Source organism: Panulirus ornatus, chromosome 64 (assembly GCF_036320965.1).
Source record: "Panulirus ornatus isolate Po-2019 chromosome 64, ASM3632096v1, whole genome shotgun sequence".
NCBI lineage: Eukaryota > Metazoa > Arthropoda > Malacostraca > Decapoda > Palinuridae > Panulirus > Panulirus ornatus.
Window position 1 is genome coordinate 3,382,768 of NC_092287.1, and position 15,368 is coordinate 3,398,135.

At 40.8% G+C, this 15,368-nt stretch overlaps 2 protein-coding genes across 2 annotated transcripts in view; one reads left to right on the forward strand and one right to left on the reverse strand.

Moving 5' to 3' along the window:
- The window catches only part of LOC139746279 (3'-5' RNA helicase YTHDC2-like), a 251,303-nt gene extending 243,327 nt beyond the window's left edge, over positions 1–7,976 (reverse strand). Inside the window, exon 1 of the mRNA XM_071657347.1 lies at positions 7,794–7,976. The gene's annotated coding sequence lies outside the window, so the exon portion shown is untranslated. The remainder of the gene's footprint in view (positions 1–7,793) is intronic.
- Positions 1–9,693, forward strand: part of LOC139746286 (uncharacterized) — a 108,892-nt gene extending 99,199 nt beyond the window's left edge. Inside the window, exons 4-6 of the mRNA XM_071657363.1 lie at positions 59–1,078; positions 8,951–9,138; positions 9,554–9,693. Of these exons, the coding sequence (XP_071513464.1) occupies positions 59–1,078; positions 8,951–9,138; positions 9,554–9,657 (1,312 nt within the window). The 3' untranslated portion in view covers positions 9,658–9,693. The remainder of the gene's footprint in view (positions 1–58; positions 1,079–8,950; positions 9,139–9,553) is intronic.
- Positions 9,694–15,368: the final 5,675 nt, after the last annotated feature.

A 15,368-nucleotide genomic window follows, 5' to 3' on the forward strand; every position in this document is an offset into this window, starting at 1 on the left:
GTCACGTCGCCAGGTCCCGCCCTCCACCTACTTCCACAGTCTCTCCCGTCTCCTTCAGGTACCGGTACCCCCTGTACCGCAAGCGCTCTTACCAGCCCCAACAGTACGACTACGAGGAGGACGTCCTGCTGCCCGAGGTGGAGGGCGACTTCTCCGACTACGAGGACTACGTCCAGAGACCATCGCTCTTCAGGGAGAGGAACGTCCAGCAGCAGCAGGAGCGCAAGAAGAAGGAGCTCCTGATGGAGGACGACGGGTACTTCACCGACGACTACGCCCCCGAGAGGGCGGCCCTGAACCCCAACCGAGTCCCCCTGAGGAAGAAGGACTACCTTTACCACCTGTACAACATGCCCCCCTCCGACCTGGAGCGCCTCAACTACATGTACGAGATCGGGAAGCGTGACTCAGACCTCCTCAGCCCTTACGACCTCGCAGCCCTGGAGCAGATGCACGCCGTCGGCCGCAAGACCGTCGCGCCGTCGTCCACCGAGCAGTTCTACAACGCCATCGACTCCGTCAGGAAGAAGAAGGCGATGTACGGCGCCAACCCCGCCGCGGAGGCCGCCGCCAGCGACCACCTCCAGAAGCTGAAGAACTACCTGACGACGGCCGCAGGGAGGTACCTGGAGCAGCAGGAGGCTGCGGCGGCCGCCAGGGACCCCATGATCAGGAGGAAGCGAGACACGACCTCCTCCGCCGTCGGCGCTCCCGCAGCGGCGACCAAGACCAACAGCTCCTTAGCAACAGCCCCTACCACCACCTCCTCATCTCCCTACCACCCCTCAGACCAAGCTCTCCGCAACCATTCCCACCCGCTACCAGGCGCACGTCGCCGGCGACCGCAAGAAGCGCGCCTTCAGCGACTACTTCAAGTGGGAGAAGCGGGGCGACGACTCCAAGGACATGTACGACTTCCTGACGCGGGAATACTTCAAGATCATCGCGCGCAGCGCCGGCCAGAAGAAGAGGAAGAGGATGGCGTACGCGCAGTTCGAGGCCGAGAAGCGATCATCCGGCATCGAGGAGTTCCTCGAGAACCCGTCCATGCTCAAGTACATGCAGACCAAACTCAAAGGTAAGTCAACCAGTCAGTGCTGACGTGCCACTTCACTGCAGTGTGTGTGTGTGTGTGTGTGTGTGTGGTGTGTGTGTGTGTGTGTGTAACATCACATGTACGTAAGCCTGTATAGTCATAAGTTCGTCTACATGTTTCTCCCGGCCACATTTAAGTCTTCCGTAGAACCCATCCTGCGTCGTGTGTGTGTGTGTGTGTGTGTGTGTGTGTGTGTGTGTGTACACGGTGAGCGCGATGCGAGGTGTACACATCTCCTCCGTCATAAGGCCAATGTTCGGCGAAGCATTACAATGTCCAAACGGACCCTTCAGGGAAGGCCTCGGGTCAGATGGCTTTGGGGCTGGCTGGCTGGGTGGCTGGCTGGCTACCACCTCTACTGGGGCGTCGACGGATACGGGAATAATAACCTACACTATGGCCAACGCGGCCCTGGGGCAGGAAGAGACAAGATAGCTTAGGCAAGAACGAAGCGGTGATTTCTGAAGTGTGTCAGATCCTGTGTCACTCGGGAGATTTTCAGACCAAAATTGTGTTTTCTCTTTTCTACTAAGGAATACATTACGTATGACGCTACTATACTAGAAATTCATATATGGCGACCTGAGTGCTGAATAATCCATTCTATGCTCCCGCCTACCACGCAAAAGGTCCTGGGTTCGAACCCTGGCTGCTGGAGGGTTATCTGTTCTATGAAAGTGCGCGTTCACATGCACTACATTCGTGTATATACATTCATTTCTTTATTCATTAACCTTACCCGCCGTCTCCCGCATTAGCGAGGTAGCGCTTGGAAACAGACGAAGAATGGCCCAACCACTCATAAAGACGCGCGCGCACACACACAGACACACACACACACACACACACACACACACACATATATATATATATATATATATATATATATATATATATATATATATATATATATATATATATATAAACGCCCATACATGCACATATACATACATATACATATCAACGTATACATACATTTACATACACAGACATATACATATATACACATGTACATACTCATACTTGCTGCCTCCATCCATTCCCGTCGCCACCCCGCCACACACAAGGGTACGAGCCTTGGGTTACCGTTGTGCACAATGGGAGAGGGGGAGGCTAACCAGGTCTATAATGAGACGGTATGGTCGTGGTGAACATCCGGAGGTCCTCAGCAGACGCCTCGATTGTGTCGTGGTTCGGGCATCATTATGGAGAGCCAGCCACAGATAATGGCCTATCTTTATTGTGGACAAGTGGAACGTCTCTTAGGTCGAGGTCATGTATTGTTCTCATCTCCCCTCCTTCCCCAACCTCTCTCTCTCTCTCTCTCTCTCTCTCTCTCTCTCTCTCTCTCTCCACTCCCACTTTCCTCCTACTCATATATATATATATATATATATATATATATATATATATATATATATATATATATATATATATATTAGAAAGGATCACAATTTTGCGCGTGATTAAGATATTCCTATGAGTCCACGGGGAAAATGAAACACGATAACTTCCCAAGTGCACTTTCGTGTAATAATCGCATCATCAGGGGAGGCACAAGAGGGAAATATAACAGTCAGTTGATATACAACGAAGAGACGAAGCTGGGACGCCATTTGGTAAACGAGCATGTCTTTTGACTGAACAAAAAATAATAAAAAGGGCATATAGGTACCATACATATAAGCATATAACTTAGAGGTAAGCAATCCATACACTCTGTAATATAAATGCATAATCTACGCAAAACATTGCAACATTATGCAAGGACCACGTCCCCCTCTATCCCCCCCGGCTACGCCCATGTTGTGCAGCAAAACATTAATAACGCAACTGGAAAACGACAACAGGTTCAGCCCGTAAACAAAACCTGCATTTCCCACAATTCTCTGACGAATGTTGTTTAACCATAATACCATCCCACGCCGAGTCAACATAATCTAATTACCAGCGGACTGGTGTCCGTTACACTTGTGTGGCAGCCGAAGCGTTCCTATTGATTCGAAGGACAAAGGTTAAAAGTCAAGGTGACGTTATTATAACATGTCGTGCGTCCGGCAATGCAGCTTGGGGCGTATCCGCTGCCACTCACATGATCAGCTCCGTGGAATGAGTGGATGCGGTCGAAGAACGCCGTTCGTTCTTCGTTATACGCACTGCGTATCATAATCCATTCCTCCAACCGGGAAATGCCACATACATTATGCTGTGAAAATACGTAGAAGAGTCTTGCAGTTATCTCCAACACATGGGAGAGGTGATGAACGTTCGATTGGTGGTTCGTAAGATTTCGCGTCGACGGACTTATTAATGACTCCGCCTGCTGAAAGGCTTCATTGTAAGACCCAAATAGCCAAAACCAATCGTCAATTCCTGAGGACTGTATCACATAATGACCCATCAGTCATAACTCCTGCGACCCATTCTCTCCCGCGTACCCAATAAACGATTGCCACAAGCATGTCCAGGATGTTGACATTCCATTTCGCCATCCGACTGGGCAAGCCTCGCCCAACCCGAATTCAAACCTCCTCTTGTAAGATCAAAGCGGCTGTCAGGCAGGATTCACAGACGATCCTAGTGCTGCTCCTCGCGTAGCTTTGCAAGGCGGGTTTGGAGTCTCTTTGTGGCCGGCATTAGTCCTCGAAGCCGCCATGTTTGTGTTCCTTTAGAGGAATCATCAAATTGGTCCAATTCATTCTGTCTAGGCTTACACAATTCAGGGCATCAGATGCGCATATTATGTTCAAACGCCCAGCCTTTACGAACTTGATGCAGATGACATATATTTCAAATACTGTGGAAGAACATTTTTCGCAGCAATATTACCTATTCCTATCGTGCTTTCAATGTTCATTGTCCTAAGGATTAAATAAGCAGAACAAGGACCTATCATGTACCACATTAATCACTGTTATAACATCAGCTGACCACCGTAACGAGCACCTATTAAAGCAAACTCAATCACGGCCACAACACCATCAGCTGACCACATTGCGTCATTCCTGATTTAACGATTCACTTCCAAGTAATTGCTTCGCTCATAAAAAAGATAAAAAAAAATCCCAACAAACATTTGTCTGAGGACATGTTCCATTTACACAAGTTCCAATACCAAAAATGTTAAGTGCCGCATATATATATATATATATATATATATATATATATATATATATATATATATATATATATATACAGACCAGTTCTCCTGTGAAAACTCTACGAACACGATGTAAATTTAATCTATCGAATGGGAAACGCTTGGAAAGCAAACTGCACTGTGTACACATCGCCGCATGTAAGTATGTAAGCCATACGTAAAAATACATATAGCCGGCATGTATTACGTACATCAGTGCATGATTTTGGTTCTGAAAGGGTTTACTTGACGTGTATATTCAATGTCCCTGGTTACCAATTGCCGTCGGCCTGAAGGTTTGAATATAAACGGATACCTGGCTTAGCTACTCGTGGACTGGGAGGCCAATGGCAGCCGAGCGCTGATTGGTCAATAGCCTGACGTCATGTTGGCCTCTTGCAATCACGAGTGTTGTGCATTTTTATCCCAGGCGCGTCACTTGGGCCTGTATGAGACCGTGGATGGTAGAGTGGTACGTCGATTTCCACAAATCCGTTAACTGCTGACACTTATGAAGCTTAACTGTAGGCCAAGGTGTTGACATACACTGCATCATATTGCCATAGACTGTTTGGAAGTTATTCTTGGGTGAATGTTTTAATCCGCGAAATTAAAATCTACATCAACGGAACGTAAAAGATACTGTGCGCAGTTATGACAATATTTGTTAGCAAAATGCACAAACAAATTGCTTTCTTTGAATTTACCAATGCCTTACAGAACCTTCCAGTCCTCATACATATAACTGCTACTTTCTGGAGTGTAATGACAGTAAACTATGAGGGTGTATAACATACATACACACAAAATTATGTATCTTTCTTGTCCTTTTAAATACGTGTAAACGCGGTACAATACTATGTAGCGTAGCCTATTACACAAAAAAAGTTCATCGTAACCGTGAGATCATACTTCAGTACTTTGACAAGACATTAATAATATGGCATTAAGAGTACAGTCTATCATTTGGTTCACTACAGCTTACATTACCGGTACCTTCCATACTTTACTGGGTACAACAGAAGACACTAGGTCTCTACATACCTGGTATCAGAGTCTTTGTTGGCAGCGTCGACTGTATCAACATGGTGAGGAGCGAAGCCGCTCCCTCGCCATTTGACTACGTAGTTAGATACAAGTCTTCAGATGGCGAAGACTGCTCAGCACAGGCACTAGAGACGCAATCAATATTCAAGTTTATTCACAAGAGAGAATAAAGGGATCCTAGCCACAATGCGGGTGGGGTGTGACTTGCAAGGAGACTAGGCGCAGTGAGCAGAGTGTGTGTGTGTGTGTGTGTGTGTGTGGAGGAATGTTAGTGCTTCCAGGTTTATTATAGTTCATCAATATGTATCTTCCTAAAAATGCATATTTATAGCTCATCGCATATCGGTGAGGTTTGCTTTAAAATATCTGCGTGCAGTTATCAATGGAATGATTATAATTGTTCAAGATACTGTAGACGAAATTTGATTGAAAAAAATATATATAATGCGTATGTCTAGTTACGCTATGCCAGCAAGCCACGTATTTAGCAACAATAAACGGATTTGTCTGAGAATCGACTTGCCACACATGTCCCAGCCAACCACGGTCTCCACACCCGTGGATTGCATGTCAGAAGGCTTTTCCCCGCGAGGGAAAAATTAAAAAAAAAAATCCCATTAAACGAACTATGATGACGTCAGCGTAGCGGCCAATCAACGCTTGGGTGTTCTTTTCTCACTACCCGGAAATGGACTCTCCTGAGCTTTCCTGGGTGACAGCGCCCACTAGAACGGTGAATTCAAGGTTATATTTACATGGCCATCGAGCCTGCACAAGAATATGTTAACGGGAACTCTGGAGCAAACTTTTTGACATCGAAATCGTATGGTATAATGTTGGACCAATACCTCGCTCGAGAATGTTTTATCTTAATGCCAAGCTTGAAATGTCGCAATTATTCACGCCAAGCAGTATGATGTAACTGTCTTACAAGAACATAATTTCGTCGTTCTGCCAACTTGTAACACCTCAAACTTATGTAGCAATAGCATTAGTATTAACCCAATGAACAGGAAATTAATAAGATCTATAAATATAATCTTTCAGAAAATTTCCCATTTAGCTCCTGCGCATAATGTGTTAAATTACCAACATACAGAGAAGTGTCTAATAGCAAAGGCTCAAACTTTAAAAGGAAAAAAATTTAAGACCAAAGCAAGGAGAACACCTGAATACATGTAGAGGTCATCTGTTCCCCTCATTATTAAAAAACTTTCCCGCGTGAAATTTCGTCGAAGAATCATTTCAACTGCCTGGTCACGCGCAGGAAATTACATTAATAATTTGCCGGATGCTGAAGCTGACTGGACTTATTCGATGACGTTATTAATTCTAGTGATCAGACAGCCATACCTGCGGTCAGTTTAAAGGTGTTGCGTATTGGGGATAGATTTGTCTTCAACTAATCCTAAAACGCCAGTTTTCAAAGCATACGAAATGTTGCTTTCAAAGTTACTTATAACCCCGTGCTGAGCGATAATCGGTCATTTTCCCATGTTCCCAGTGACGGGAAGTAACAAACGACACATTCTGACTAAAATCATGAAAAACAGAATAGAAAACCTCGCCACCAAGGAGAAATTAGTTAACGTTTTCAAAAGTTAGGTTATCAGGGTTTGCATTAAACTGTGACATTCTAGTAATGAATAAAAAAGAATTATAACCACCCAGCTTCCCTAACACCTAAGCTTTACCATAATATTCAATTGTTATGATCGAAATCCATGTCTGCAATGTCCGCAACTAGGATTGCACCACAAGAGAGATGTACAACTTGTCAAACTCTCGTGCTAAAAATTTTTCATAAATAAAAAAAAATATGTGGAATCTTATCATCTTTATCACACCCCTCTGTTAACTCAAGTGATTTACATTAAATGGAAAATTCTTAACATCTTGAAATGATGTTTATTTGCCCCAATAATATATAAATATTCACCATAATTCCATCACGTTCAATGAAACCCCGTGAGTACCGCACGAATATGTAGTTATTCGTGACCGTACAACTTAATACAGCCTTGAAATAAATAAATAAAAACATTACTGAACACGAGAAACAAAACTAATGAAAGTATTTTATCGGTAACAGAACACAAGGCTTCACTTTGGTCATCAGTAATGATTTACATGGAACAGTTGAGCAGATTATCAAATTACATGCAATTACAGGTATTATTACCGTTTCGGGCATCCAGCTAATCTTGTTAGATTAGGCTTGGTTAAAATCGGTTTCCTAATGGTTTTTCACGTCTTTGTAATGATTCTGACCTTCAATTCTATCTCAAATAAGACGCTGCTCGAAACGGTAATCTTACCCAATCATATACTACTTACCTTGCAATAATAACAATCATTCTACAACTTACCTTGCAATCATCACACAAAATCAGTTTACTATGTGTTTAAAACTTGAGAATCTATATCATAAACTTAATCAGCTAGTTCTATAAACTATCAAGAGTCTGGTAGACTTAAGTACAGTGGTGTAAAACGCGCAAACTTACTTACGTTTGACGCGGTGAATTTCTCTGCGAAGTCGGTCGAGCTTTGAAGTCCAGAAATAGTTTCCTAAATACAGTGTAAATTCACTTTCTAGATGTCCTTATTGTTTCAAGGTCCTTTAACACACTAGTTGCTAATTGGTACAGAGTAAATAGAAGTCGCAAGGCGATGCAGCACAAGAAAATGAGACAATTATGTGCCAACACTCCGGTCACAAAGGTAAACAAACTGTCACATGGGGTTGTATTTTGATTCAGTTGTCAAGCGCACTACGTATCTATTGTATTAAAATATACGACGATATTTGTATCTATTTTGATACAATACTACTACATAGTCGTATATATCAAATGGATATCTACTAGAGAGCAAGAGGAAAGGAAAGTCATGTGGTAGGAGAGTTATAAAAGGTAACGGATGTACAGCATTTCTGTGAAGGCGACTATTATGAACATGTTAAAGGGATGCCAAACAGATTTAATTTTCTAATAAAAAGTAAATAGGGATTATATACATATATATCATCTTTTTATTTATGTTTGTACATGGCGTTTCATTTCTTTACGACCAGAATTAAATTTCAAATGTTTCCAAGTTTAAACTAGTTTATAATGGGCTAAATTACATGATGGCACTTGGATGCGGAGGCAATCCGTCGTGTAACGAAGTGGCTAGTATTCCGTAAAGGACATTTGGGATTTTCTCCCACTCACGCTTAAGTCTTAATAAGATGCAGACCGAGTCATGTTGCATTACAGAAGAATATGCCGGTCGTGCTCTTCGCCATTTTTACGTAATGGTCCCTCGTAAATCATTATACGAAATAGTGTTTACCGCCGACATTTATTTTATATTTGGTCATACCATGAATATCTCTTTAATATTTCTCCTCATTATTTCTCAACTCTCATCTGACCGTCCCCGTCTGTCTGTCTGTACAGAATATTATACATTTAGTGTTTTCATCTCGTCGTTACATTGGCTGTGTTTTTGTGTATTTATAATCAACAATAATTGACATTTTTTAACCTTACTCCGGAAGACTAGGATAGAGAGAGAGAGAGAGAGAGAGAGGCCGCTAGTTAGTTAATTACTGCACTATTTAATTTCATTTCTTGACTTCATCATTCTTGACACACCCTTGGTGTCCTCTCGTCCCTCAGAGACGGAAGAGGAGGTAGCCAGGGAGGCGCAGGACGAGCTCAAGAACGGAGGCGGTGGCAGCGACACTCACAAACTCATCGACAACATCGTGGTCAGGCTGGACGCCCTGGAGCGCATGCGCGGAGCCCTGAGTCAACTGCAGCAGGTGCAGGAGCAGGAGGAACACGACCACAGGAAGAGGGCCTCGGTGAGTGTGAGGGCTGGGGTGATGCAGTGTGAGGGCGGAGTGATACAGTGTGAGGGCAGGAGTGATACAGTGTGAGGGCGGAGTGATACAGTGTAAGGGCAGGAGTGATACAGTGTGAGGGCAGGAGTGAAAGATAAAGTGGCCGGGATAAGGGGCTTGACATTACATTGGACAAAAACGAAGGTAATTCTAAGGGATTTGATAAACATTCTGTTGGAGGGTCAGGTGTGGGTACAAGGATTTTGAGATTTTACTATACAAATGAGTTTACTTTGAGAACTGAAAGAAAAAGACGGAAAATGAAAAGAAAAATAGTAAACGCGGAAGGTTATGGCAAAGGAATGAAATGGACAATGAAAGACAACCCAGAACAAAAATTACTTCCCTCGTGTCTCATATATTTAATCTTCTACAGGCAAGAGGGGCAGCCTTAGGAGGTTCGAACCTGGGGCCCAGGGACGAGCAGGAGGCCAGGAAGCGAGCCCAGGGCGCCAGGAGGAAGAAGTCTGGCGAGGGTAGGGTGAGACAGGAGCCAGATGACATCCCTGACGTCTTCTTGGGCAACACGAAGGAAGGTGAGTCATCATCAGCTGTCATGGTGAAGGTGAAGGAGTATCATTACTTCCTCAGCGACAAATTTTGAAGTCATTTTCTTTTTTTCCATAAGGAATATGACGGAGGATGACGCTAGGGGGTAATTATCTTTAGTATGATATTGGTGAGAGGAAATGAACTGCTTCGTAATAACAGGGAATGTCAGATATTCATTTTCTATGACACATTTCCATGCTGATATATATATATATATATATATATATATATATATATATATATATATATATATATATATATATATATATATATATATCAGAATCTAAACGTATAAAACTTAGAACGTAACACAAAAAAAATTACAATGGATGGCGCCTATTTGTTTTATAATAGCTATCATAATTCAGGGTGGAACAAGTTACCCTGAATATAATCATCCATCAACAGGCACTAATTGCCAGTTATCTCTAATGAAGTATTCCCAGCATCATCCTCCCAGATCTAGTCAAAACCACTACCAACCCCGCCCCTGGCGCTGTCCACAGACTGCCCCGTGCTGGAGCGGATCCTGCTCAACTGTGTGGGTGTGAGCGAGGCTGTGGGTGACGAGGAGGGAGCCTTCCTCCACGCCTGCCTACGTCACGAAGTCTGTTACATGTGTGTAAGTATCTGTGTTCTTGTGTTTATGTGGTTTCCTTCACTCCATACTGTATGTATGTATGTATGCATGGTTGTGGCTTTATGTATGTATGTATAATCTTTGTACACGTGTGTCTGTATGTGTGCGTAAGAGGGTTTGGGACTATGGGACTATATATGTAGCAGTGTATGTATGTATATCCCTAATTTAAATGTCCCAACCTGTGTATGCTATGCATTACCTTATATGTGTACACATCCTATGCATACATGTATATTCAACTTATGTATGTATACCAGGTTCACTGGCAACATATTCTCAGCTTAGTAATGAAGCTTCATTAAAGTTTACCTTAGAAGCTTGATGGTGACTCACTATTAAGCCCTGCTGTTTATAGAACAGCTTAGGCTGTTTTTACCCTTCCTGTCTGATGAAGCGCCCTGTATAAGTCTGTTTATCCTCCCTGTATTTAACCTCACTGTCTGTTTAACCTCCGTCTCTGTTTAACGTAAATGACTGTATTTTCACTTAATACATAGCCCTACTATTTACATCGTTTTTGTACACATATTCACCTTTCACTGCTGGTAATTCAAGATTTATTACTATAATAATGATAATTACTATTAATTATTGTTATCCTGAACATCATACAGCCATACTAACCTAACTTGTTTGGCCACAGGGCTCGGGCCTTGGTGTATCGGGCCACGAATGCGACGCCATCTTGTCATCGTCTCTGGAAGCGGCCTGTTCGAGGAACCTGGACTGTCTGAGCGCTGCTGGGGACACCTTCACCCTGCTGAGCAACGCTGACCGATACGACGGGGAGGGCACCTGCACACACGACCCCTGCGTCAGGCAGCTCCTCGAGTCTCGCTGAGAACATGACCTCGACGAAAAAAAAAGGCACACGCGTTGTAACTTGGGAGAAGAGGGTTTCTGACCGTCGTATGGATTCTGTGGCGTTCATGTAGGAACGCGGATTCTCGACCGATTTTTATGTTTGATTTCGAACTTAAACGGGGCATTTATGAAACGGATGGAGGCTCAGTTGACGACTTTTGAATTTCAGTTGGACGTTTGAGACGTTGGGATATTTGGATATTGTGGCAACTGTTAGAGTTTTAAGGGTTTTCAACATGGCTGTTCGTAGCTACAATGTTCATAGAAATGGTATGGATCCAGGTATGCTGACTTGGATCACAAGCTGTCAGCTCACAGTAAAGCAGAAAGAAAACCATTAATCTCTGACCTGGTCAGTGATAATTCAAAGGCATCAGCATAAAACAGAAATAGTTAGGAAGGAGATGAGATAGAAAACGAGGTTAGGGGAGACATGTTAATATCCACTCCCTGCCATCCCCATCTCAAGGATAAAATTGATGCCGTGAAGTTGTCAGCCAAGAATGCCCAGAGAACTATATAGGCCAAGAATATAATATATATATAACCGAAGACTGTACTGATGAATACATTTGTTTCCCCCTTTGAATGTAAAGGAGTATTTCTGTATTTTAGGGAATATATGTAATATATCCTTAATATGTGATAAACCATGAATATTTTCCAGCCCCTTTGTTATTGATATGAAGAGTATTATAACAAATATATAGACTCCCAGCTCTCTGTCTGTCAGATTGCCCCTTGTACTCTTGTTGCAGTAAGTCATCTCACTGTTGACAAAGATAAACTTATTAGGCAGAAACATTTACACAAGACGTTAAAAGGTCTGTAAAGTCTAATGAACCCTGTCACAATTGTGTGTTGGTATGGTTCCTGTGAAAGTCATACTTAAAAGATACAAATTTAAAGATTTTTTTTTTTTTTCTAACTAGCCCATGTTTTGGTGAAAGGTCAGTTTCATTTTAAAAAATTTTGACTATTTTCATACCTGTTAGATTCGTTACTTTAAATTTGCCATAAAAAAAATGATAGATTGTTAAGGTTTGATTATGACTACAAAGATTTACGAAATAATTATACGCTTACATAGATATATATCAGTGGAGCATTTGTTGATGACAGTTGAAGAAAAGTGGTTTATTTTTTGAATAGTCTTAAGATTTCAGAGTAGAATATTTTACCCAATACTGATCGAGATAATACGAATGACAGGTCAAACGAAGCCTTTTTTTTTTTTCTTTCTTTTTTTGCCTTTATGTTTTCTGTAGCTACTACTTTCCTGTTTATAAACAAACCTCACTAGAAAGGAGAGATGCTCGGTAAATGTGCAGAGTAATGTTTTCCTATGTAGAGTTGAGTAATACTGTAACCAGGATATTACCATAACGAGATATGTTCAATGTTTTGATGATCAATGAGACATTCCTCTGGGATAATATATTTTTCGAAGGTTTGAGAAATTCGTGGGGCGCGTCTCAGAAATATACCCCACATTCCAACCCAATTTTCGACATTGTTTCTCAGCAAACCCCAGTTGTTTTAAACGTCAAAAATATAAAAATAAAAAGGTCTGTTCACAGTGTTTGACATTAGCTTTATGCATTATTCTTGGAAAATAAAGATAAGTGTTTAATAAGCCTTTTTCATACCCTTATGAGCTGTATTCAATCAATGGCCTCCTGGCTGTTGTCAAAGTACATACAATTCACTGCGTGACCTCCTGAACATTATAAGAGCACATACATAGTAGTACAGCTGATTTCATCTAAATATATATATATATATATATATATATATATATATATATATATATATATATATATATATATATATATATATATATAAACTTATGCTCTAATGTTGAGAGAAAACATAACACACATGAAACCCAAAAATCCCAAGTCATAGAAGAACAGGTGTAACCCAACAGTTTTCGAAGAATTCAGTTCTTTTGGAGATCTGTACAAAAGAATACACCAAGAACATCCAGAATCAAATATCTTATACAGACAATGGTATGACTACAGTTCAAACATCTTAGCCATATAGTGGTATGTCTAGAATCCAAATTTATTAACCATACAGTGCTATGTCTAACACCCAAGTCTTAATTATTAACCCATTACCTCTGTAAAATCCAAAACTTCAACACTCAGACTTGGAACACAAAAATAAACCTACTGGACAGAAACATTTACACAAGACGTTAAAAGGTCTGTAAAGTCTAATGAACCCTGTCACAGTTGTGTGTTGGTATGGTTCCTGTGAAAGTCATACTTAAAGATACAAATTTAAAGAACTTTTTTTTTCTAAGTTATACAATAACAAGAAAAGTCTTCTGTTGTCTTGAATGCATTTGTGACCACTGTATTGTATGCAGGTTTTATATTTCATACACTGGAGGCTCCAGTCAAGGACAGAAGTCCACAATAAGGCCAGGCCTTAATAAAAAAATAAAGAGTTTAATAAAAGAAGCATCATTTAATTATGTATATTAGTGATGCATTTGAAGGTTTCGCTTTTCCTTCACTAAAAATAAAAATAATAGAACTGTAGATTTTGGCTACATTATCAGAACAATGTTATGACTACAGTTTACTGAGGCCTACTGACTTTTTCAAATTGTTCTCAATCATTTTTTTCCCTATTTCATTGATTTGTTTGCTTTCTTTAAAACCAAGAAAATTTCTTTTCCTTCTTGTTCTTACCCTGTTTACCTTTATTTTTCTTCTTGTTCTTACCCTGTCTACCTTTATTTTTCTTGTTCTTAACCTGTTTACCTTTATTTTTCTTCTTGTTCTTTTTATCTTTCTTTTTCTTACTTCTCTTATTTTTCTTAAATGCTTTATTTGCCTTGTTCTTCTTATTCTTCCTTTCATATTTCTTGCGCTTCTTAACTTTCATCTGATTCTTGTCCTTTATCTTAATTCGTGCTCCTGAAAGGGGACTGGAGACGCCCTTATCAGCTGTTCCCCAGTTGTTCTGATTTTTCGTCAGGATTCCATTCCAGGTTCCCCAGATATCCACATTCTTCTGGTCATCTTTTGCGCTTCCCCAGTTCGAGGGGCTCGTGGAGCTAGCTGCAGCCTTCTTTTTAATTTTCTTGACCATTTTCTTCCTCTTTACCTTGTTTTTCTTTTGTTTCTTTGAGACAGGAGCTGTGTTTTTCATAATCTTTTTCCCTTTCTTCTTCTTCTTCGTATTTTTGAGAATGCCCTTCACTTTAAACCCTTTCAATTTTTTCTTCTTTTTGCCTTTAATTCTATTCTGGGTCTTAGAATCTGCAGTTTTATATTTCCTTAGTTTTTTCCCTTTTTTATCATCATTTCTGAGAGTCTTCTTACCCTTCTTCAATTTTTTCAACGTCTTCTTCTCTTTGTTCATCTTTCGTTTATTTGAGGAAGCAAGTACACTTTTCTTCTGATTTTCTCTTTCTCGTTTTTCTTCGTAAGAATCATACCATTACCTTTCAGTTTCATATCAATGGCTTTCGTTTCAAAAAATTTCTTATCGTATTTGTTCTTATCTCCTTTTGCCACAGTTTGTTTACTGAAATCTACCATATTCATCTGTTTCTGATCCTTCAACTTCTTCTTTATCCACGTCTTGTTATTGTATTTTCCCTTCTTTAATTTCTTTGTTCCGCTGACAGAGTCCTGGCTGGTTTTCTGTGTCGTGCTGACATCCTTCTTGTTCTCCAAAAGTTCTTTAAGCTTGTTCTTTATCCTCTTTCTCTTTTCTTTGTTTTTCTTCCTCTTCTCTTTCATTCTATTCTTCTTCTTGGATACTTTATTTTCTCCATTCTTCCTTCCCCTGATGTTCTTTCCTTTGTTCAGTTTGCCTACTTTGTTCTTCCTGTTCTTTTTCAGTCTCTTTTTGATCTTCTTTGCAGCTTTTTTCAACTTCGTTTTCTTCTTCTTCAGTTTACTCTTTTTTTGTTTCCCTTTTATTTTCTTGCTCAACTTGCCCTTTCCCTTTATTTTTTTGCTTATGTTATCCTTACCATTTATTGTCTTGTCCACCATGTTATTTCTATTCAATCTTTTCTTTTTCTTCCTACTACTAGTCATTTTCTTCTTAGATTTCTTCTTTTTCAAACCATTTTTCAGATTTCTTCCCTTCTTTCCTTTCT